Here is a 25,304-nt window from a genome sequence, read left to right as displayed (position 1 = left end):
AACGTAAACTCCATAAATTGAACAACTTATCTTAGATAAACAAACAGTTTTAGCGTTTATGTTCCGAGAGCTAATTGACATATGAGCGCGTTCATGTTTTGTACGCTCTTTAAAAACGTAAAACCACGTGACTAGCCTTGACCATCCATACGAAAAAAAATAAATAGATAGATTCCTGCTTGCTAGCCAACACTTTCCAGGACCTTCGCCTCTTACAAATTAACACAACACAATGAAAATTTGGCTTTGATGGACCTATTATCTAAACTTGTTTTGCATTTGTGCAATCTTAAGGTTCGGAGTAAATTTGGCAAAGCATTCGAAGCAAAACTTAGCACGTTTTTGTTATACTAGTAACTATACTAATTGCTCTTTGTGGCTGTGCTGAAAAGTGATAAGTGTATGACGTCACAATAATAATGTTATATCATTGTTTACTTTAGAAGATTAAAAATATACATTAGTTATCATGTTTTTATAACGATCAAATTTATTTAAACTCTAAGGGAAGCTGAAGTTAAAATAGATTTCTCCCTCGGTAAGTTACATTTTTTAAGCACTAAGAAAAATTCTTTTAAGAATTATGAAGTACTGTAGATAAAACAAATGACTATAATAAATGTAATTCTAGATTTGAAGCAAAGAATGGTCAAAGAATCTTCAAAATATTTAGTTTTAGATCATTTAGATTTTTTTTAACACAAATTGCTAAATGCAATTCCCCCTTTTCCTGTTGAAATTTTAAAAAACCCAGGGAACCAGCTTAATGTTATTTTATATGAAAAATTTTCTTAGCTCCTTAGTTCTAACAGTAATTTTAGAAATATCTAAAGTTTCTTATTTTGTCAACTAAATTTGAGAAAAATAAATACGTGTCTGTCTAATTGCACAAATATTATTTACAAATTTAAGTATTTAATTACTCTCTTGAGGCTGTTTTCATCTAGGCGGTCTAGAACGCGCTAACCAAAGGCGGATTATGTTTTTAAAACAATAGGCGTTTATTAATTCGCTTCGAATTACCGACTTTCATACAGCGCGGTCTGGCAACGAGTAAAGCGCTTGTAGGGACAAAATTTTAGCTTGTTTTTTTTGACTCGATAGCCCAGTCAAGTTTCTCGGTCACTTTCTCACAAAGAATTATTTGTGTCATACGGAAAAGGCAGAAGTGTGTTGTTGTTTTTCTAACTCTTTCCATTTTATACTAACGTTTAACTTTTAAATAACGTGTTGATATGGTGCTTCTAGTCCTCTACTAAGAACAACTTACAGTATAGTATATCCGCTTAAATAGGATGTATCTCGGTATTTATACATTATTAACTAAAATATTATATGTCAAATTTTGATGAAGATTTTTGTATAAACATTGAAGATATGGTAAAAATCAGTATTGTCAAATAACGAAAACTTTATTGCAGACAAGAAATGAAAAACTTTGTTGTAGAAATTTTTGTTGGGGACAATACTTTTTAAGATAACAATAAAAATTAGAAATGTGGTGCCAACAATAACATTTCTTTCTGGTTTAATTTAACACGTCGGACACTTGACTTTTAGGCTAACGACGGAATCAACTGTTTATAGTCATTAATAACCTTGAATTTTGTGTTTTTTGGATAGAATACGGTCCATAAACCATTAAAGAATACCCTTCTTTAATTTTAGTGTTATAATAGTAAAGCATGGAGGTATAAAAGTTTTTTATACCTCCATGGGTAAAATTACAAGTTAAATTTTCTGTTAATGTTGTTGGTTTCTTCTAGTTGCGCTACCATTATGAAAAAAATTGTCTCTACAAGCGCTTTACTAGTGCCCAGACCGCGTTGTATGAAAGTCGGTAATGTTATTTTTTGATTTCCACTTGCCAAAGCAGTAAAAAGAGCGGGTAAAATTTAAAAATTTAAAATATGTGAATATTAACGTTCGGTTTGGTGTAAAAAGTTATTGGTGATGGTGTTTAAGAAAATAAGTCTTCTATTGCTGTTGTTGAAAGAAAAAAAAACAAAACAAAAAAGTGTGCAAAAAGGTTTTGGATAAGACGGCTGCATCAAAAACGAAAAGGTTTCGTTTATGATATGAAATTGTATGACAGTCAACTTTTTTTTAATATTTTCGATTCTCAACCTCTAAACTTGAAACTCTTTTACCTTGGATGGCTTAACGGCTCTTGTAAAAGTTGTTTATACCACGTGACCTTGCATCATTTTAATTAGAAAAAGTCGTAAAAGTCAAAGCGAAGTTGAATTTTTTGATACGCGCTAAGCGGACCGCTTTAAGTGGATGTAGGACTGAAAGAACAAAAGCTGCCACGCTCAGAGCGCTTTCTAAAATGCCTAGTGGAAAATCGCCTTTAAGTGTAAGAATTTTTTTACTGAGTGCGACAAAAGATTGAGTTTGTTGTTATACCATTTTGTAAAACCTTCCCACCAAGGTGAAACACAATCAAACCCCGGTATAATCGAGTGACAAGATGTGATTGGTTAAAAACGTTTGAAATAATTTAATCAAGCGTGACGTCGAAATAATAAAAACTCGCGTGTTTCTCAGGAATAACCGACTAAGCAGATTTTTTTAAGGATATCGAACCATACAAACCATCATATATCAACAAATCATGTAGCACGTTCATGAAATAAGATCAATGTGCATTTTTATTATGTTACATAATGTTTTATGTTACATAAGGTTAACAGATTCTAGATTAGATCTGTAGCAAGAAAGACAAGAAGTCCGCGAGAAGTTAAAAGAAGTTGTTAAAAAAAGTTAATTTCATATGAAAGAGCTTAAAAAGTTGTCTAGGTATTTGTATACATTTTTAAAAAATTTAATTGTTTTTTAAGAATTCGGCAGTTTCACTAACTATGCATGGCATCACGATGCGGAAATAATTTTATAAGCACCCCCTTTATTAAGCGCCTGGTCGCTTGTAGGATTAACAAGAATAATACGTTCACCCTTATCATGTTATCGACTTAGATCGAGAAGAAGAACATGGTGTAGACATAGACTAGAAAAGTATTACATGTACCTTAATATTTCTTTTGTTTTCTGTGCATAGCTTTTTAAAGTAAACACCTCTTACAATTTTATGTAAAGATTTTATGATTTAGAAATGATTTTATAAGTCCCTCTTTTTAATGCCCCCCCCCCCCCCCCCCCATCCCCCCTCTTCTAACATCCAGATAAAAGTTAAGCTTTTTTTTAAAAAAAAATGTCTGTGATTTGTCATTATGAAACTTAAAAATGTATTTCGCGTTTTTTCAGAAAGCGGTTCTGGATTCAAGAACGTTTGTAAACAGATATGTTAAACTATCAGCACATTATAACCGCTTCCATCGGTGATTTTGGTCGATCTCAATTCATTATCGTTTTCGCATGCGTTATGACAAAGTTCTTCTCAGCGTGGTGCATGCTAATGATGGGTTTCGCAGGAGCCAAACCAAACTGGTGGACTCAAACCATCAGTTATAATGCAACTAGTAAGAACAGACATATTATTTTTCAAGTGCCTTTGAAGGGTTTCGCGCTTTTTCTACTCGGCTCAGTCTTCATCTTTTTTATTTTCGTTGTTTTAAAATATTTGTTTGGCGACAAAGTTAACATCCGTAAGGTAGCTATAATAATAAAAGTGTTTTTAGTTGAAAGCTCTATTTTTTTTAAATCTATATTTACAAAACTGTTTGTAATTATGACTGATGATATAAAATGCGGACTTAGACCCTTAGCCACGCTGTACCATTGTTCGGTGGTGCCACAGTAGAAGCTTTGATAATTACCTTTACGTTTTAGAATAGCGTTTTTTCCGGTTCGTTTAGTAAAGAGATATTTTTAGGACAACTAGAAAAATTTTTATGATTTTTGACTAGCAATAACACTACACTACCCTTTTTCATGGATTAAGAAAAGATATTTATTTAAGGGAAGGGCTGTTAAAAGGTTTTCAAGTTTAAATTTTAAGTGTTTTTCCAGTACATTGTTGATCCCAAAGCTCTTCGAAGGTTTTACCCCAAAGAGCTCTGGGACGAGAATGGTTCGAGTATAGTCGTTTATTGGGGGTGTTGCGTGATGTAAGCTGTTAGGCTTCTAATCACGATGTTGGTAGCTTGTTCTTCACTCGGTTGTTTTGTTAGCTTGTTTACACCCTCATCCCAAGGATTTTTTGCCTTTTTGATATGAGGGACGACGGGCCACTCATATCAAAAAAGGCAAAAACTCTGGAGACGTGGGTGAGCTTATATATAGTTATGTCACTTTACTTTTGTAGCAAACACTTCAACTACCATAAAGCATATAAAAGAATGCCCCACGTTTGACAATCAAACTATTTATTTTGATGACGATATCTTTACAATAGTCAGCGAGGTATGGTATTATTGCATACTCAAGATGTTTGTTGTGAAGTAAAGCATGACATATTACGGCGTTCATCAATTTAAAAATAAATCGAACTGTTTCACATTTCTTTGTCTTTTTTTCTTAACGCGACGTGCCTGTAGTTTTAAAGTATTTTTTTACGTTGATAAAAAGCTTGGTAAATTTGTAGTGGAATCTAGTGTGTGGAAGGGATTGGATACCAACTTTAATCACAACAACGCAAATGATTGGTGTACTAGTTGGAGCCGCAGTGATTGGTCAATTAGGTGTGTTTTTCTTTTGTTAAATAAAACAAAAACAGGTAACATGTTTTTGTTTATTGATTCAAAGAAATTTGGTTTCCAGGTCATTTTGTCCCTGTAATATTAACGGCACTGGACAAGCGTCATTGTGCATGAGCTTGGATGTAAAAGTGAAATTATCTTTTTCAATCTTCCTGAGGCTATCAATGAATTCTATACAAAAGACCACCTCTGCTGTTCGTGTGAATATCTTTTTTAAGCTCTTAACTACCGCCCCTTTTTGCTTTGAATTGTTTTAAAACTTACCCACAATCCTTTATTTTATTGAAATTCTTGCAAAACGTAAAGAAAAGCAGAAAAATATTTTAAAAATGGTTTAGGCAAGCATCCTCGTCCCCAGGGCGTCTTATATCTTTTCTGACATCTAAATAACGGTGACCTTGAGGACGAGGCTGTTGGGTAAAGTATATCCTTAATTTCAGGAGATTGGATTGGAAGGAAGAAATCTTTGGTGTTTGTGGCAGCAATGGAACTTGTTTGTGTTCTGCTTCTTGGATTGTCTGTTAACTGGCACATGATGACTGCTGCTGCTTTTTTTCTCGGATTCTCATTAGGTGGTAGGCAAAGTTTGTTTTTGGTCAATTTTAGGGACTTTAGTAAGCTATTAGGACTAAACCCCGACGTCAGTCACTAAACGCATTTATATTTATTTATTTTCATAAGCAACCAGATTTTGTCGTCAGATCTTAGGTTCTTGAGAGTGTTGTGCTGAGTGCCAAAATTTAACATAACTATCACATTCAAAGTATACTCTCGTTAAGTCGGACGCCCGATAAGTAGTAAACTTTTTACTAGCTAGGGGGACTTATAAAATCATTTCAGGAAATCCTTACATAAAATTGTGAGAGGTGTTTACTTTTAAAAACTAGCTTTAGTTGGACCCCGGATAAGTCGGATGGCTGCTAAGTAGTACACTATGTTCTAGTCCCTTGAACCTACCCTTTTCAAGCGAAAAAAAATTGCTTGGAGTCGGACCTCGTATAAGTAGGCGACGCCGACAAATTGAGCAATTTTATGAGAATCCGACTTACAAGAAGACTCGGACGTTGGACGCTTGTTAAGTAAAACTCCTTTTCTTGGTCCTTGAGCGTCCCATTTCACGATAGTTGTATAGTAGTATACTTTCATATCAGAACTTGTATCGAAGTTGTGATATGAAGTACTATTTTATTTTCTCATGAAAACACTCTCCTATACAGGATACCTAGTGGTTATCAGTGTGTATATGCTGGAATACATTGGAACAAAATGGAGAACACCTATTGGTTTGATACCATCTTGGGCGTTGGGTGTAACGGTTTTAGGAGGAATGTTTAAACTTTTGCCAAATTGGAGACATTTATGTTACGCCACAGCAGCTCTGGGAAGTCCTTTTGTTTTGTTGCTAAGGCAGGTATTTCTAGAAACTAGTAGAGCAAACTTTTTTTAAATCCCGTGCCCAAGGCTTCTTCGCTTCAGCAAATGCAAAAAAAGCTCTGGGAACGAGGTTGAGCATCTTTCAATATCAATATTTGCGAAATCTAAATATTCGTGTTAATTTCGAGTGCATTAATTTTCCCAACGAATTACAAGAAAAATAGTAAATTCAGATTATTATAACCTCATCCCCAGGGCTCTTCTCGAATATGATATTCTGATAGAGCAGCTTATTGAGATTATCAGACAATATATAGGTGCGATTCTTTTGTTTATTACAAAAAGTATGTTTTTTTCGCGTATTAATTGTCGCGAAAAATCCGAAACGTAACATGTCTGCAAACGAGTTTGGCTGTATAAAATGTGTATAAGAAAATGAAGAATAAATATGTTATTTATCTCTTTAATAATAGCCGTATTCCGTCTGTCTGTCTGTCTGTCTGTCTGTCACACAAAATGGTAGCTTAGCTGCGTAAGTAGCGAGACGCACGCAATGCGGTATAAAAAGGACGGGTGAACCCGTGGATTTTTCCACGGGCTAACGACTAGTCTATATACAATGTCCGTATACGTCTGTCCGCCCGTCTGTCTGTCACGCAAAATGGTAGCTTAGCTGCGACGGGCGCGCCCGTGGATTTTTCCACGGACTAACGACTAGTATGTTATAAATATGTTATTAGTTGTTTGTTAGTTTTTTATTCTTCTTCATACGTAGCTTTTCACCTGAGAGTATCCGCTGGTTATTTATCAAAGGTAAAAATGAAAAAGCAAAAAGTATTTTAAAGAAACTTGCGGCAAGAAATAAGCGTCCTGATCCTGATTTTAAAGAAATAGACAAAGTATTAGAAGAAAAAACAAAAACAAATGAAAATTCGCTTATACAGTATAATTATTTGACAGTTTTACTGAAAGATGCAACAAGAAAAAAGGCTTTACTGTTTGCCTTCATGTGGTACGTAGAGTTATTAAACTTTAAAATGTTATACGCTTTTTTTAAAAGAATACCAAAATTCTAACCAGGCTGGTTATTATTTTTCTTTCTCTATTGTGTTTTAAACAATAGACGTATTGTTATCAACCTGAAATTCCAGCCTGATATTCTTGTAAACAATTTTCTTATAAAAAAGCGTGTAACACATGGCAAAATGATCAAATAAGCGCCCACTTCCGAATTAGCGCCCACCCCCCTGCTGAAAACATAAACATTAGATAAGCGCTCCTACCTAATCAAGCGCCCTTATTTAAATATAAAATTAAAACAAATGAGGGCGCTCATTTGAAATTTTTATAAGCTTATAAAATAAATCTTTTTTATCTCTTTTACACGGTCAACATGGTCAAAATTCACCTCAAAATGCTTACATTTTTCCATTTTTTGAAGTTCATTGTTTAAAATTATTATGATTTTCTTGTTTTCTGTCGTGGCGCTGGCACAACAAGTCCAACCTTCCTCTTCCTCTTTTTTATAACTGTCGCTATCAGGATGTCTTTTGTTTACATTAACAAATTGTCTCATCGATTTCAAAAGAATAATGGAATGATGTGTCCAACAAGTCTCTGGTCTTATCCTTCTTTATTAGCCTACAAGTAAACCTCCATAAGGAAACACAGATGGCATTTTCGTCGTATTTGGTTATATATAGTACAGTTCAGTTTTTTTTCGTGTTTATAAAAATATAATGTTTGCTAAAAATATAAATCAATAAAATTTAATTTTTTAAGCTACTCGAATAACTAACTCCCCCTTTCGACTAAGCTCTCCCTTGAAAGGACACTTTTTTATGTAATGTGAAAACGTAGTTTTGCAAGATTGACAATAATTTCGATTTTATGAATTTATATTTCATCTTTTTTAGGTTCTCCTGTTCGTTCACATACTATGGGCTAACCCTGGGTGTAGGTAACTTATCCGGCGATATTTCCGTTAACATGTCTTTGATGGGATTAGGAGAAACCATCTGTCTGCTTCTTGTTAATCCTTTATCAAAATAGTAAGTTGGTTAGCTCAAAGACGAAAAACAAATTCAAAATTGCATTTCCTGATATCGCTGGTGAAGTCTTCTTGATGCATTATTTTTTGCATATACGCAGCGGTTATCTAGGACTCACCTGCATAATACTATTAACCCCGCTAATAAGAAGATAACTCGGTAATGGACTGTCCTATACTGATTCTCCTTATAAATGAACATTGCACAAACATCTCCTGCTGTGATTTTTATACTTTAAACTTATATAATTTCTTATTTTTTCAGTTTTGGGAGGAAGTATACAACCTTACTGCTATTTATGTGTACGGCTTTTACATCGTTTGGAATCACTTTGGCTTATTTTCTATCCTCTTCAAATTTCGAAAAGATAATGAATGTGCTTGCTCTCATCTCAAGATTCTTTTTATCGGGGGCTTGGGGATCCCTCATCATATATACAACCGAATCATTTCCTACAGTTGTGAGGTATAATAACCTTGTCCCCTGGCTCCCTTTTCGCTCTTTTATATTGGTGGCGACGTAAAAAAGCGGAAAGGGGCCTGGAGACAAAGTTGGAATAATAAAGGTTTTATTATTTGCTTGTCCGCCGTAATATTTTGTTTAAGGGTGTTATGTGCGACGTCACTAGTCCCAGACTTTCTTTTACGTGCTAGGTTGGGTTAGCGTCTCCCCATACAATTGTTTTTCATAGGCCTACATAATGATTTTAAAAAAATCTTCAGAGACACCAAGGATGATTATATTGTGTCCCGAGTAAGGAGTAGAAAACAACCAATCTCTTTCCCAGGGCTTCTTTTTCGCTTTCTGATGTGCGTGCTGGCGCGAATCAGAAAACGAAAAAGAAGCCCTAGGAACGAGATTAGAAAACAACTATTTATTTCATGAAAGATCTGGCAAATTTTCTTTCCTAAACCTGCTTTGTAAAACTTAACCTAACAAGCCCTGGAACCGGGTTGAGGATTCTCTATCACACCCCAGCAATAATTTCTTACAAGTAATAACACGCAAAAGCAAAGGTAGAAATAAAAATCAGAAAATACACAAATCTTCTCTATGTTTAGAAGCGCTGCATTTGGTTTTGTTTCTGTGGTAGCACGTGTCGCTGGAATCCTTGCCCCTCAAAATGAATTTCTAGTCAAAGTTGCTACACATCTGCCGTTCACAGTGAATGGTGGACTCGCTCTTATCAGTGCTTTGTTGTGTTTGCTGCTGGAGAATACCCACAACCTTGCTATGGAAGACCATCTGCCGAATAAAAAAGGTGGGAAGACTCTTTTTACATAATTTCTTTAACTTTTGAGACTTGTTTTTCAACCTCGTTTCCACTAGTCTTCTACGCCTATGATATTCTGAACAGGAGGTACGGTTCCTTATTAGGATAACAAAACCTTTCCATCAGAATATTATGACGTAGAAGAACACTAGAGACTAGGTTGGCTTGCTTTCATAAGGGGGCGATTTTACAACCTCGTTTCCAGGAACGGTTGTTTCTTTTTTATATCGAAACGGTACGCCGTTTCGATATTTCAAAAATAAGGTTTTTTAGGACGAGGTTAATGATTTCGCTTTAACAGAAATATGTTAAAAACTTAGGCAAAGTTGCTCACAAATTTGAAAACTTCACACTTTGTATTAATTAAAAGCACTTGTCACATAACATAACCAGACTAACAATAAACGTTTTAATTGAGAAAAATAGAATCCCCTTTGCATTTTAGGCGATAAAATCACTGAAGAAACTTCATTTACGACAACAAGTGGAAATTCATGAATCGCAAGTTATACTTCTCATAGGACTGTTATTCAATAGATTTACACGTTTTAAGTTTTAGAGATTTTAGAGATGTTAATCTGCTCCTAGAAAAGAGTTTTTGTACTTCTAGACCGATAATTTTCTAGTTCTTTTTTAAATAGAATAAAAACAAAGCGATAGTTCGAGGGTCATAGGAGATATCCATTTTTATGGAAATTCTTTGAGGACTTAACCTAGATTGGGTACAAAAGCATCCTCTGCCTAGTCTCTCCCAGACTAACCATGGTCGACAAATATTTTTGGGAGTGGGGTGGCAGTATTTTTATAACATGTATTATATAAATATAATATATTTTTTTAAAAAGCTTTTTCCTTTTTAGATGATGTTGGTCAATCAGAATACACGCGAATAACTTAACATTCAAATAATCGTGTTTATTTTTTAATGTCTGTATAAAATATGAAATTGCTAGTAGAATGTTGATCTGATACCTAGTGTTGTTGACAATTACAGTGACAAATGTGGCATTACTTTTTGTTGGTGGATCTGGGAGTAGTAAAATAATAGTGTGATAGAGCAAAAAAATAAGAAAAGGGATTGGAATCGAAGTTGCTTAAAGCAGCGTAAAGCGCGAAGCAGCTTCAGTTGTTTTAACAAATTGAATCGTGTATTTAAAGAACAGTAGTTTGAACTGGTTCTTAAGATTTTGGACTTTAAAGTTCCACTGATTTGGCGGATTAAACATTTTACATGAATTTTAATAGTTAGTTACGATCGATAACAGCAATTCTAAGTTTCGGAGCTATAATCGTGATAAAAAATATTGAGACGAAGGCATTTTTTTCCTCATTATCCAAATATGGATAAAACTGTCAAACAGTCAATGCTCTGCAGCCAACAGACTGCAAAGTCGCTACTTTTGCACACATGTTGCCCAGGCAGAGAGCGTTGAAAAGTTGCTAGACACATTCTTTAGCACGCCCGCACACCGAAATAATTCACGTCAAATAACCTAAGATCCACTCTCAACATTGACAAGTTCAAAATGTGTGAATCTAATATAGATTCACACCTACGCAATTGTGGGGGCATACTTCTAAATTCGCTGTCTTCTTTTAACATATTTTGAGATTGTAGTTGATGATGGAACTTTTAATATATTTTGAGGATCAAAGATTTGTTTTATTTTTAAAAATAGACAACTATTAATTAACATTCCTAGACATTCCTCCCGAGTCTTTCATATGAGCTTAACTTGTTTTTTTTTGAGAGGTAAGCTCTGAGAAATTCTACTGTTGCAAGAATTTGAAATTTTTGGATCTTAGAAGAAACGAAACAGTAGTACATGTCTGCACCATAACTTTACATTTCCTCAGTCTTCAGAGTGAAGAGATGAAGAACTATGGAGCGCCAGAACTGCCAAAAAGTGTTTTCAATTATAATCACCCCCACGTAACGATATCGCCACCACGTAACGATATATTACCAACATGTAACGAAATATCACCAGCACTTAAAGATATGTCACCACCACGTAAGAAAATTCGGCTTAAAAAAGACAAAAGCACACTTGAATTGTTAAGTATCCTATATTGAAAACACTTTTGGCAGTTCTTGCGTTTCATAAAGTTCAACTGTGAAGGTAAAAAAACAAATTCCAATATTCATACGATGCAGGCTAATTCCAACAATATTCATGCTTCAGTAAACAAATTATTGCACTTGTAGAAATAATTTTTAAGATTTTGAGAAATTTGCACTTAGAATTTGCGCTTCGCAAATTTTTGTAATAAACTGTCATATTTATGGAAAGTGCTTAAAAAAAAAGAATAAAAAAAAAATAGAAAAACACTAAATTATCTGGTTTCTAAACTGTTCTTATTCGTATAATTTCTTCCGTCTATCTCTCTGATTCTTTGAATTTCCTTTTTCAGGGATAATTTCAGTCGATTGGAAAAATAAGACAAGAAAGTAATTTTAAAATTAGTTAAAAAAAATTACTTGTTAATTCGCATGTAACTCAAACGAAGTTATCCGAGCTTAAAATTGTCGGTTATTTTCTATGAGGAACTATCAGCAACGGTGTAAGACACCAAGGAAAACGTTTCGAGTTATCCTGTGTTACCCGTACTATAGCGCAGTATCATTCAGCTCGTGTACGGAATGGAGTTGCCACCTGATTCTTGCGAACTGCTTTGACATCAGGCAGCAAAACCTGGGGACGAGGATGACAATCGACCTTGTTCTCAGGCCCTTTCTGTTTTTGTTTTTTTAAGTCAAAATGACAGGACGAATATGGGATTGTCGTCCTGATATCAAAATGAGACAAGGGGCTCTGGAAACGATGTTGATCTATTGGTTGCGAGGTTAGATAATATCTACGTAACACTTTTAGTTTGAATGTTTTAAATATTGATAACGATTCATAAAAATGATATAGATATCTTACAAGTTGTCACCTATTTTACATAACGCATTGTGTCCCTTTACGTAAATATGTTTTCATACCAATTTAGTTCCCATTCTTTTTGATAATGCAAGTTTGCGTGTTCATCAATAAATGAATTCGCTTTACACTTTCGAAATAAAAACCCGCTTTACACTTTCGAAATAAAAGGAAAATCACGTAAGCTGTGCGCATGTGCAATTGTATAACAATCATTCTCTACTTCTAGACGTATATTATATTTGAGATTTTTCTTGCATTTTTAAAAGGAGATGCCGAAAAAATTTAATGATATCAACTTCAACGAATTCCTATTAGATTTTTTGCAATGTAAGCCAGGCCTTACCTTACTTTTTGTAGTTCTTAGAAGTCTGTTAAAGAAGTTGGGATATAAAGAGTCATATAATTTTATAATATTATGAAAGGTTTTTAACACTCTAGTGAATTTGAATACTAAACGATTTTGTATAAAAAATAAAATTACTATTCCAAAAAAAAAAAAAGTGAGAGAAGCTTAAATATGACTGGGAAAAAACAGAATCAAATTGGTGTGACTATGCAAGATTTAGACGTGGAAGACATAGAAGAAGAATTTTTTGCTACTCTTGAAATTGGGAAAGAGAGAACAAATCGCAGCAAAAGGATGGGAAAATCAAACGAAGAGAAAGATAATCGAGCAATGACGAATTATATCTTGATTTTACTTGTGTGCGAAATGGAGTTGCCAGCCGATTTCTACGAGTTGCTTTCTCGCTCCAAGACGTTCACCAGTTTGTTGCATATGACGGAAGATCAACAAAAACTCTTGGAGAAATTATATTTGAAGCAAGACAACAAGAAAAGCATTTCAAAACTGTGGCCGTTTTACGTGAAATTTCTCAAAGAAAAAATGAAGATAACCAAGCAATAATATAAATAAAACATTTTTGCCTCGTTTTGAAATGAGGCTGACTATGATTGTGGCCTTGATATTGACTAAATACTGTTCAAATTCTAGGTTTCCTGCTTCAGAATGTAGAAAAACAATTCTGGAGGAGGGGTATCCCCAAACCCTCCCCCTTCCTGCTTCTTCGACCCTGTATATTAAAGCGAGAAAGATTTGATGCACTACTTTAAATTTTTTGTTTTGACACTTGTAAATATTTTGACGTCACTTCGGCCTCGTGTTCTAATATATTCTTTATATATAATCTGTATTTTAATGTATTTTTTATTTATAAATAGATCGTTGCCAGTATTACGTAAAAAAGAAAAAATCGTTGCGTTTCTGCTGTCACGATCACTTCACTACTGTCAACTTAGTTTCCAGGAATTCTTGCTTTGTTGATATTAAGCGAAGAGCAAGGAGCGTGGTACTACATCAGGAAACAAACTTTTGGAATACTATAAATTTTTAGTTTTATTTAAATCCAACTCACAAGAACATAAAGACTGAAATTTAGCTAAAAATTAAAAACCCTTTTTTTAAAAAACGCTTGGCCTGAATCAAATTCTAAAGCTCAGGAAATTTAATAAGAAAAACAAATTCAAGATAAGTCTTAAATTCAGATGGGAATCATAAAAAGAAAATGAATGTTTTCAGACGAATGCTTTATTTTGATACTTCAAAGATGAATAATGACATATCATAAAATGAGAGTACTTTAAGGCTGTTTAAAAGAAAAGAAAAAAATTTGCTTTCGAACTGTGTTTTTAAATTTTTTAATAAACTTTTTTACCCTTATTTTTCGTGTAATAAGCAGTTACAATATTTATACCTTATACATAACTGAAGTTAGCAAACAAAGAGGTCGGTAAAATTTCGGTTACTTGAACAAAGTTATTTTTTACTCATCCAGCCTTGGTATTCTCTGATTTATTTCTTAATGCATCAATAAGAAAAGGAAAACAAACAAACCGGTATTAAGCGAAAACCCGCGAAATTAAAGTCGCTTAGTTGTTCGGTAAAGTAAGAACCACCAAAAATAAAATCGCTTGGTATAAATTTTGATCAGCAAAACTTATTAGTCACTGAACCAACTTTTGATCACTTTTTTACTGATAAGATAGCTTGACCAGTTAACAACACAATGCAATATAATTAATCCAGGCTATATTTGAGTATAGTTTCGGGCTATAGTTTTTGAAACCATGTGATTATGTTATGCTGAAGTATGTTTTAACCCAAAATAGCGGGCTTCAAAACTAAATACTCTTTTTAATGCTTGAAATTAGGGATATTTGACATTGTTTATTCTTCTTCATTGAAAGGGACCCCAAACAGATACTACATTTGAAGCGAATGAGATCCCTCTACGCAACAAAATAGGCATTCCGTCAAGAACCCGAAAAACAAAGTACATTGTGACTTTTCTGCGCAGGTCAAAAATAACGTTTGTGTCAAAACTGCAACGTCGCTGGTCTGTGATAATAGTTCCAGGACTGGAGACGAGGTTGTTTTTAATCCAACCTTACATTTCAAGAGTCCCACTAAGGTTGAAAGAAAGGAACGCTAACTCTGCAAATTTCTTACATAGTAAGATAATTTGACACCAGTATTGCCGAGAAATTTTTGTCGCGTTATCTTTGTACCTACAGTGCCGTAAAGAATTCTGTACGTAGGGAAATGTATCGAGTAATCCTTGTGCTCCACAGTACCATCCTTCACCCGCACCAACTTATTACGTCACCACCCGCCCTCGATAATTATGTCTGTCCCTCTACTATTATTTAATTCATTGAGGTCAGAAGTATTTAAACCATCCCTTCACCCGCACCAACCTCATTACTCCACTACCCGCCATCAATTATTAATCCCGTCCCTCATCTGTGAATTAATTCATTAAGAACTGAAGTATTTAAACTCGTTTCAATTTTGCTAGTAATCAAGTTGAAAAAGTACATTATAATGCGAGAATTCTGAAGAAGAAAACTAAGAAAGAGGTTGCATCCGCGACAGCAACACAGAAAAAATATTATCATTTGAATAATTAACGATGAAAACGCAAACCGATAAAACAATTTAAGGTATAAAGTTTCTAAATACATATTTGAAAAATATAAAAATACTGAATACACTGTTTTGGAATATTTTTATTTTAGTGAGAAGCTAGTTTACAGTTCACATTTTTTAAAAAGATATTAAAAATGGCACCCTACCCAAGGTATGCTTTTTCTCCTTTACATATACTATACTTTTTTGGTGTTTTTCTAATTTTTATTTCATGATTTTTGCAAAAATATCAAAACTCTTTGTAAAAAATAAAATAAAAAAGTTTACCAGAGAAGCTTCGTGTGAGTTGTTAAATTATCCTCTGAAAGAAAAAATTCATATGTACCAAATGTTATTGTCGATCATCTGTATTTTTATATCGGTGTTAAAAAGTGTCGCTTAAAAAAAAAGTCGGCAAAATTTTTAATTATTATCACAAAATTCGGTCACCATTTTTGCCGACTGAATGGTCGCTTTTTACCGACTGTGATTAGCGGCAATAAAATTAACAGCACAACATTCAATATAAATTTTTCCTTCAAATTTATTCCAGCTAATACTTTAAAAACAAAGAATCAAAGGTTTGTATTAAATATTCCGGTAACAAAAACTTTGGTTTAAAAATTCCGACCTCAAAAAAGAGTCGGTTAAGAGTAAAGTCGGTAAAAAAAATAACAGTCAATGAAAAAATAATTTCACATTTTAACCGACATATTTTACCAAGAGGTAAACCCCTTGTCAATAAACGCTTTAATTTTGTTTCATTTTTGATTACTGGTTTTCTTACTTGAAACCCTTATCAACCTCTTCTGGGGGAGTGGGGATAGGTTTATTTTATTTGCGACTTGAATTCTTTTGTTATCATATTGTCCCGGGGGTACGTTAACAACTATAAATATAATATAAAAAAAAAATTGAATTTAGAGAGAGATCCAGACGGAGAATCTCTTAACTAATTTTAGATTTGTGTCACCAAGGTGTCAGAGGTAACTGGGTGGGATAAAGAGAATCTTCAACCACCAACGGCACAATTCATTATTAACGTTTTAAAAAAATAACACTGGGGACGAGGTTAGTATAATTATTAGTGTATTGAGTTCCTTCTTTTAGTTTAAGTTATATGCTGTCGTACGTAAACGCAAAAGTGTTTAAAGATGGGTTGGTCGAGAAAGAACTTGCGAAATTTGACCGGCAACGAAAAGCAGACGCGGAATTAGTTGATACATTTTTCATGGAAGAAATGGAAAACAGCACCGTTTATCCAGCAAAAAAGCCAATTCTCGTAAAGGACAAATCAGAGCCACAAAGAAAAGATGGTACCAAAGAATCGGGGTGCGCTGTTTATAGTTATTTGCTTCTGATGTTAAGTCTGGACGCACAGTACCATGTTGACTTCTACACGAAGCTTTTAAAGACAAGCAGCATGAGAAAGTTGGTGTCATTGCTATCAAGCGACGAAAAAAACTTGCTGAAAACCATGCTGAATGAAAACGTCATTACCATAGATACACATTATGATGGATACGTCAGTCAAGACGACGACGACGACTGCGAGACGGAAGATGACGACAGCTCTGAAAACAGCAGTGACAATGAAGGCTTTGACGAAAAAAGCGAAGAAGACTAAACGCTGCCTTCCATCAAAGCGTTTTTGATCCTAGCTTTCCGGCGTTAAAACTTGAAGCACTCAATTTCTATTGCGTTAAAATGAAAGCGTTTTCTAATATTTTATTGGTTCTTATAAACGTTGTTCATCTACAAACGCCAAAGCTGTCAAAAACAACCGTCGCGGCCAGAAATAAATTCAAAAGTGTTTGTCTAGATATTCAACACTGAGCGCTGAAGTTAAGAACGCTTTATTAGAAACACGTAAATAAAACAAGTAGCCGAAAATTTAAATTTGTAAGGTCAATATACGCCCCATGGCCCAGGGTTTAACCTCGATTCCTCTTGCCTTTTTAAATATTACATACTACGCGCAGAGGTGCTTAGAACGTAGGCTGTTGTTTATAATCTTCAGAGCTCTTTGAGATAAACCTCGATAGTACTTTATGATCAGCCGAATCCCGGAATAGCAGTCTGTTAAATTAGTTGCACGCAGCTTTATTTCGAACCCCCAACTCCCCCTCTCCCCCACTTCCTCTTGGAGTAATTCATTTATGATGACGGGCGACAACTAGTAATACAATATGCACTAGAAAAGGAATAATAAATGTATCATATAAATAAAGACCTGTAAAAAATATAAATTAATGATAAGAATAGTTATCGGTTGACAAACTTTAAGTCGTTGCCAAGCAACCTCGATCCCAGGTCCTGTTGTCCCTAATTTGCACATATGATGGTGCCAGTTTTGTCAATGAACGCATCGCCAATGAGTTTCCTGGGACCGATGTTGGGCCGGCAATAGCTTTTACATCAAGCAATAAAGAAATATTTTGCTCCTCCTTCAACAAAATTTAACGTAGCTACATCATTTCAATATCGTCAAAATGACACACGAATGCTACCATGTTCTGTTATCGGACACAAGGAAGTGCTCGAAAAACCATGCCGAATTTAGAGAAAAGTCCTAACTTCTCCCCTCGAAGATTTTTGAATTTCCGCGCCCGAAGGCGTAGGAAATTCTTTAAAACCGTCGTTTTTTTCTTATGGAGCATTTTGGGAGAAAAAATAGACCCTGGGAATTCACGTTCCTCTGATCTTTTGTTACCTAAATGTCATATCAGGCCAAAATTGGTCCAAAAATTAAAACTACTTTATTTTCGACAAAATTTGGCACAGTTAACAAGAAAAGTATGCTGAACATGATGGTGACATCAAAATTTTGATTTTTTGCCACCTTAAAGGTCATTTCGGCCAAAATTGATCCAAAATTTAAAACCATTTTATTTTCGACAAAATTTGACACAGTTAACAAAAAAAGTATGCTGAACATGTTGGTTACATCAAAATTTTGATTTTTTGCCACCTTAATTGTCATTTTCGCCAAAATTGGTCCAAAAATTAAAACCACTTTATTTTCGGCCAAATTTGGCAAAGTTAACAAGAAAAGTATGCTGAACATAATGGTGACATTAAAATTTTGATTTTTGTCACCTAAATGCCATTTGAGGCCAAAATTGGTCCAAAAATTAAAACCACTTCATTTTCGGCCAAATTTGGCACAGTTAACATAAAGTATGCTGAAAATGATGGCGATACAAAAGTTTGATTTTTTGTCACCTAAATGTCATTTTAGGCCAAAATTTGTCCAAAAATTAAAACTACTTTATTTTGGACAAAAATTGGCAAAGTTAACAAGAAAAGTATGATGAACATGATGTCAACTAAATGCTGTTTAAGAGCATAAACGTTTCAATAGCAAGACTTTTAACCATGAATGATAGGCTATATTTTTGTTAGCAATTTCTTTTAAAATATGAGTTTATTAGGACACGTTTCGTTTTGTTTGCGTTTGTTGTAAGATATAATGTCACTTGTGTGCTTTATCTTCAGAGCTTCATGCACCAAACCTCTTCGAATGTTTGCCACGATAACACAACGAATTAGCAGGTTGTCATCAAATATTTCTGTAGCGAGCGGAAATTCTTAGAGCCCCCAGGGCCTCTTGTTATACTTTTTAAAACCAAACAAGCCATGGGGACGAGGTTGAAAAAAGACAAACATTGTCCAAAAACACCATTTATTTAAGGATAAAGATAACAAATTTAACCAAAACGAACCTCGTTCTCAGGCTAATTTTTTCTTTTTGACAATCTCGGACGGTCTATCCACGATATTTTCTTCAGAAGCACCCCTTAACTCAGATTTTTTATATTAAAATTAAAACCTGAAGACGAGGATACCGCAACTTTGTTCTGACGACCTTTATCTCTTTAAAAACACTACAATTTTCGAACCTCGCCTGGAAAAGGTTGTTTATATTTCAACAAACCCTCAGACCTCAGAGACTGTTGTTTTTAAAACCAGTAACAATTTTTTGTGAGCAAACCAATAAAACGACATACTTCCTGATTTAAAACACTTTAGAATAAAACTATCGCATCTTTGTAACATGCGTCAGCAAGCAGGTGGTTTTTGTAAAAGCAATTTTGTCCTTTAACCTCTACCCCAGATCTTTTAAAAATGCGCAAAGAAAATATCAGAAAGCCCTGAAAACGAATTTGTTAGGTCTAGTTGATACACTTTCATGACAGTATTCTTTTTTAGAAATTCTTATTTCAAGGTTTTTTTCTAGAGAATAACAAGACGTATGATATACGTAAACAACCTCGCGAATAAAGTTTACAAAAAGCTGTCTATTAAATTGTGATTTCTGTTACGAAGTTAGACACGACATATTTTGCTATTCAGATGGGCAATAACATTTCTTGTGGACTACGCAGTTATTTTCGAAATTGATTTGTGAGATCTTCTTGAACGGAAAATTCCTCGAAATTTCAATTTTCGTTGGGTCAGTCTGGGGTAAACTGACTGACAGAAAGAAGAAAGCGAAAACGAGAAATTCTTTTCGCTACAAAAAGAATTTCGTTCTCGTAATTATTTATATATGGTGGAGCGTCTTCGTTTTTCTCTTATGTATTGTTGTGGAAATTTTATTTTTCGCAGACTACTTTCCAGGCATTTGGGGAGACCTTAATTCTGCCTATATTCACTTTTGAAAACTTTGGTGGAAACACCTTTACTTTACCAGTTAGTTAAATAAAGCTTGTGAACACTAATCTTATCTTTTTAAAAAATAAACAATATGCAGGCGCTGCATAAACTATCTCGCTATGGAAAATGCACAACTATGAAACATCCACAATGCCACCCAATTTTACAATTTCTGCTAACAAAAAATACAGCCTATCATTCATGGTTGAAAGTCGCGCGATTGAAACGTTTATGAGCTTAAACTCCATTTAGGTGACAAAAATCAAAATTTTGATGTCACTATCATATTCAGCATACTTTTTTTGTTAACTGTGCCAAATTTTGTTGAAAATAAAGTATTTTAATTTTCGAACCAATTTTGGCCTAAAATGACATTTAGGTGACAAAAAATCAAAATTTTAATGTCACCATGTTCGGCATACTTTTTTTGTTAACTTTGCCAAGTTTTGTCTAAAATAGTTTTAATTTTTGGACCAATTTGGCCTAAAATGACGTTAAGTGACAAAAATCAAAATTATGGTGTCACTATTATGTTCAGCATACTTTTTTTGTTAACTGTGCCAAGTTTTGTCGAAAACAAATACCAAATTTGGCCTGAAACGTCATTTAGATGACTTCCAAGTACTTAGAGAGTTTAGGTACGAAATTTAAATCTGTGACGTTGCAATTGATTATTTCGGACATAGTTAGTTACGAGTTAGTAAAAAGAAAAAAAAAGTAAAAATAGTTACCAAGATGAGATTCGAACACACGACTACTCCCGTGTCGGTGCTCAGAGAGGCAAAAATTTCCATTCTTGTAGGACACATTTGCGTTTTAATACAAGCTCTAATTAATACTTAAGGTTTTTAAGGACATCTTCTCCTATTTCAAGATTTTAAGTCTTGCACGATTGTCTTTAAAGAGGCCCTGTAAATTTTTCCTCCTTCTCCTTTTTATTAAAACCAATTTCCCACCGTTATTTCCAGCTGTTCCAAGTACGCTGCAAATATAATTCAGCCTATACTTTGATGCTTGAAGAAATTGGACTTTTGGTTAAAATGTACCAATAACAACATTGATTGTAAAACTTCACAATATTTTACAACTATTTACAAATTTACAATTCTGATTAAAATAAGTATAAATATCTTAAAAAGAATACTTTGAAGTCATTCTCTTTACCCTCACTCTTAAAAAAACGGTAGAACTTTAACACAACTTAGCAACAATATTGTCACTCTCTCAAAACAACGCAAACCTTTCCAACTTTTGCGAAAACAAAACAAAACATGTTTTCAAAACATCAAAAAATATTTACACGAATAAAGATAAGCAGAAATAGTATTTATATTACTCATAAAATATTTATCTTTTTCTGATAAACTTTACATAAAAATACTTTATAAATATGTTAATAATCACTCCTAATATCGCTTCCCCTCTCCACCCTCATATCTATACTATATACCTGTAGTATCTGTTTTTATATTTGGCTAGACCATATGTGTAGTAGTACCGTGTTAAGATCAGTTTATATATCTGTTTTACCGTTACCTGACGTAAGTTTACCCTGACCGAGGCCCGACCGAAATATTGAAAAACCCGCACTTCAAACCTACATACTTAGCCTGTTATACTTAACCTGTGATTTTGGCAACGTAGTCAGTGCTTGCCTCCAGAAGTGCAACGAAGGCAGGCTAAAATGAAAACAAAGATTTTAGAACCTAAAGTTAAAAGCACATTTTCATGGCTAAGGCATTCCAAACTGATTAAAAAAAGAATATACAGCCAAAACTTTGTACTTATAATTGAATTGATCTGAAGATTGGAAGATTGGAAGTGCTTGTCAAAAAATCAGTGGTACCAAAATCCTCTTTGGGGTTATACTACACCTGGTTTAAAATACTACACCTGACGCTTTTGTTTTTGTTTGTGAAATGTAGAGCTAGAAAATAAAATTAACAAATGCTAAAATATATTTTTATTACAATATTGTTTTTTGATTTATTTATTTCTTTTATCTGTTTTTTGACTTTTGCATGTAGAATTGATTAGTAACAGCCGAAATACTTGTTACCTTTCTTTGTTACAGCATTTCGAAAAATAAAGGTAAATAAATAAATACAAAATGAAAAATAAGACAAAATACAACAGAAAACCGCTTGACACTTCCTCAAAATGACATCTTTGTATCTAGAAAATACAAGATAATTATTTGACTTGACTCGATAATTTATGGTACCACAATCTGATATTCGAATTAGAAATATAAAGTCAGTTTGCAAAAATTTGCTGCCTGCATAGAGAAGAAGTAGACCACTTGCTATTTATCATTTGATAATGGTTATTTTGTGGCAGCACGGTTATAGAAATGAAAGAAGCAAATAATTGATTGAAGAAATTGGATTTGTAATTTTAACATATCCATACAGCATTTCATTTTGCAAACTGCAAATTGCGACCTCCTAAATTCGAACCCTGTTATTTTTATCATAAGCACACATTTTTAGCACTTTCTTATCCAAAACTGTAAAAATATTTTATCTTGCACAGGCATAAAAACAACAACGAGAGCTACCTTTTTGGCTTTGGTCTCCATTTATCAAGATAGTATACATAATAAACAATAGATGGAAGGAAACCAAACACACTAAAACACAAAATAAATGTAATGAAAGCCTGCTGAAAAGTTGATTTAAAAACAGGCTGAAAACACTTTTCAAAATGATAAAACATGTAACTTCACAATACACCTTTACAATAATTCGGGAAAACTAACACTCCATTGCAGCTTATTTTGCGATCAGAGGGGGTAAACATCACACTTTTATAAGGAGAAAACACATTTTTCTGTGATAAATTTTCTTGTCGTGTTTTGCTTTTGATGAAAAGTACAGATAAGTTGTATCTTATTATTATTAACGTTTCCTGAAAATTTGAAAGAAATTGATACGAAGGAAGTAATGGAGAAAATATGCTTTCGTCTCTAACAAACTCTTATAAAAACACTATTTTTACCTCTTTTCTTCAGATATTGTAAAACGATGAAGAGCCGTAGGAATGCATGTCCAATTGAATTATCGTAAAGGTGTATTAAAAGAAATTTCCAAAACAGTCTTACACATAAAATGATATTTTTATAAATATATACCTTTATGATCAATGAATTCTATATTAGTTTGCCAAACATATTAGTGCTTGCATATCGAAATCTTTTAGAAACATTTAATCCTGTTTTTGCACTATTACTATTATTTGCAAACTCTGGTCTGGAATTCCAATCAGAAGATGAACCATCGTCAGTTTCAGTCGCAAAACTATCACATCGTCTCTTACATGACTTTGAAAGTTTAAGACCAGAATTTGCAAATCTTTGATTCTTAGATTCCCTTGTATTTCCATGAAAACTTTTGCTTCTTTCAGCCACAAACAATGTGGAAATTAGGGAACTCTTGTTTGGGTTCACTCCAACAGTATTGTCCATGTTTTCAGCACTTCCTAAAAATTCTTCAGAAACACTGTCCATTTTATATTTATTTAGCAATCCCACACTTGTTGAATGCAAAAGACCAATGACAAAATTATTAGGTGTGTAGTTAGGTATTTTTTTATTTTGAGGTAAAGATCCAAGAAAGTTATTTTCAGTAGAAATTTCTTTACTATGAGTACTGTCTATGCTATCACTAAGTAAATTCTTTGATTTATCAATTTCCATTTCCTTAGTATTTATGGATATTTCATGTGGTTCTATATTTTTTTTATCCATTTCTTCAGTTGATTTTAAAAATATATGAGGCATTGTTTCATCTTCATCATGAACTATCATTCTAGTTGTTCTTATAGCCATACCATGATGGACAGACACAGGAAATATATCTCTTGACACAGGATTCAAAATATTCAATGGTCTCCTATATTCTATACTCTGTTTCTCAACAAATTCTTCAACAATGTCATTAAAAATCTTTTCTTGTTCCACATTAGATTTTGTTACAGGTGAAGAATGTTGTTTTATACATTGACCTTCGGATATTTTGTTCAAACTATAATCTTTAACCAACACTTTTGATTCTTCAAACTTTTTTGTGGTCAGTTTTAAAGTATCAGGGCTTTTTTCTTCCATCAATTTTATTTTATTCCCACAACAAAGTATTTTTTTACTTCTGCCATTTCCTTTCAAAACATCTTTTAAAACAACCTGACAACTTGGATAAGCTTTTCTCACAATTATTGGTATGCTAGACACTTTCAGAATACATTGCAACGATATTTTACACAATTTACATTCTTGCAATTCTTTGAAGCCAGAAATTTTTGGGACTGATATCACAGTCAGTGGATGTTCATTATTCTCTAAATCTTTCTGAGTATTTGTTATTTTTACATTTTTTGCGCCCTGTAAATCTTTGCGATGCTCCTTATTTATGTTTACACCTTTCATAGCACATGCTTTATGATAAAATTTATGACATTGGTTTTTTAACTTTTTAAATTCATCAATAACATTACCACTGTCATCACCCGTTCCTGTTTCATCTTGGGCACACAAATCACTATAGTCACTAAAAGTATCAACTTGCTCTGCATCTGAAAAGTCAAATGTTGGTCTTAAGTTTCCTTGTTCAGAAACATCAACAAACATATCATGTGATAAGTCAATAGCAGAGTCTATGCTTAATGAAGGGCTTGCAGGCGGCTTTTCGAAATTAGAGCACAATAGATGACTATCAGAAAATGAATCACACTTTTGATTTTGAATGCCTACTTTTTTTGTTATGCATTTCTTTAAATAGTTTCTTTTTTTAATTATATTATTGTTTATGGGTGTTCGTTTGTGTTTCTTTGGTTTAATACTGTATGGTTGAACAAACACATGATGCTCTTTTGATATATCAGAGAGGTCACTTAATAAATTTGTGTCCTCTAAATTTTTTTTTGATGATTCCATACACTGTATTTGAAAATCAACAAAATTGTAAACCGGCTTTAAACAAAACAATAATTCCACATGTTCATTTTCATTCTTTGGCATTTTCTGATCTAAAATACAAAGCGTAATATCTTCTTTAGCTGGTTGATTAACACTTCCAAAATTTCCCGTTTTAAAAATATCAACGTTTTATTTCTTTCTTACCTCGGTAGCATAATTGTTTAGCAGTTTAAATTAACTGGTACTAGCGTTTTGATTAGAAGGATAATGGCGCTTACTTCGTTCTAAATACGAGATTTTAAAAATGGCCACAATAGAATTTGCTTGCGACAGCACCACCATCCACCCCTCTCCTGCAAATTAATTAACTTCACAAATATTTTACAATTTTTAAAAGAGCAGATACTCTAGCCTCTAGCTGGAGGTTAATAATTCCATTTGTAAGATTAAATATAAATAAGATACAGAGGAAAAAC

The 25,304-nt window shown here is 33.5% G+C and overlaps 3 protein-coding genes across 10 annotated transcripts; 2 read left to right on the top strand and 1 right to left on the bottom strand.

The window, feature by feature from the left end:
* The first annotated feature begins 419 nt into the window (after positions 1 to 419).
* On the top strand, positions 420 to 10,328 carry LOC130657975 (solute carrier family 22 member 15-like). Of its 5 annotated transcripts, none has more exons than XM_057460985.1 (11): positions 420 to 538; positions 3,268 to 3,482; positions 4,268 to 4,365; positions 4,547 to 4,643; positions 5,102 to 5,236; positions 5,879 to 6,068; positions 6,811 to 7,047; positions 7,952 to 8,086; positions 8,351 to 8,551; positions 9,148 to 9,347; positions 10,220 to 10,328. In XM_057460985.1, exons 2-11 carry the CDS (start codon positions 3,305 to 3,307, stop codon positions 10,255 to 10,257), a joined length of 1,509 nt encoding a protein of 502 aa, XP_057316968.1. In that variant the 5' UTR covers positions 420 to 538; positions 3,268 to 3,304; the 3' UTR covers positions 10,258 to 10,328. The 5 variants fall into 5 exon arrangements, with proteins under 5 accessions (XP_057316968.1, XP_057316969.1, XP_057316966.1 ...); XM_057460986.1 differs by lacking the exon at positions 10,220 to 10,328 and adding an exon at positions 9,805 to 10,203 and having other exon boundaries at positions 7,952 to 7,991; positions 8,351 to 8,388; XM_057460983.1 differs by lacking the exon at positions 10,220 to 10,328 and adding an exon at positions 9,805 to 10,203.
* Positions 10,329 to 14,879: 4,551 nt separating this feature from the next.
* Positions 14,880 to 17,777, top strand: LOC130656828 (uncharacterized). Its single transcript, XM_057459765.1, has 3 exons — positions 14,880 to 15,292; positions 15,368 to 15,429; positions 16,368 to 17,777. The coding sequence occupies exons 2-3, from the start codon at positions 15,413 to 15,415 to the stop codon at positions 16,882 to 16,884; spliced, it is 534 nt and encodes a 177-aa protein (XP_057315748.1). The 5' UTR covers positions 14,880 to 15,292; positions 15,368 to 15,412; the 3' UTR covers positions 16,885 to 17,777.
* Positions 17,778 to 20,977: 3,200 nt separating this feature from the next.
* LOC130656383 (uncharacterized) lies at positions 20,978 to 25,300 on the bottom strand. Of its 4 annotated transcripts, XM_057459230.1 has the most exons (6): positions 25,033 to 25,300; positions 23,050 to 24,938; positions 22,477 to 22,548; positions 22,048 to 22,091; positions 21,810 to 21,843; positions 20,978 to 21,595 (listed from the first exon to the last, which is right to left on the bottom strand). In XM_057459230.1, the coding sequence occupies exon 2, from the start codon at positions 24,928 to 24,930 to the stop codon at positions 23,068 to 23,070; it is 1,863 nt and encodes a 620-aa protein (XP_057315213.1). In that variant the 5' UTR covers positions 24,931 to 24,938; positions 25,033 to 25,300; the 3' UTR covers positions 20,978 to 21,595; positions 21,810 to 21,843; positions 22,048 to 22,091; positions 22,477 to 22,548; positions 23,050 to 23,067. The 4 variants fall into 4 exon arrangements, with proteins under 4 accessions (XP_057315213.1, XP_057315211.1, XP_057315212.1 ...); XM_057459228.1 differs by having other exon boundaries at positions 21,810 to 22,091; XM_057459229.1 differs by having other exon boundaries at positions 20,978 to 21,843.
* Between the last annotated feature and the right edge of the window lie 4 nt (positions 25,301 to 25,304).

Source organism: Hydractinia symbiolongicarpus, chromosome 9, assembly GCF_029227915.1.
Source record: "Hydractinia symbiolongicarpus strain clone_291-10 chromosome 9, HSymV2.1, whole genome shotgun sequence".
Lineage (NCBI taxonomy): Eukaryota > Metazoa > Cnidaria > Hydrozoa > Anthoathecata > Hydractiniidae > Hydractinia > Hydractinia symbiolongicarpus.
This window is presented reverse-complemented; position numbering and strand designations above follow the sequence as displayed.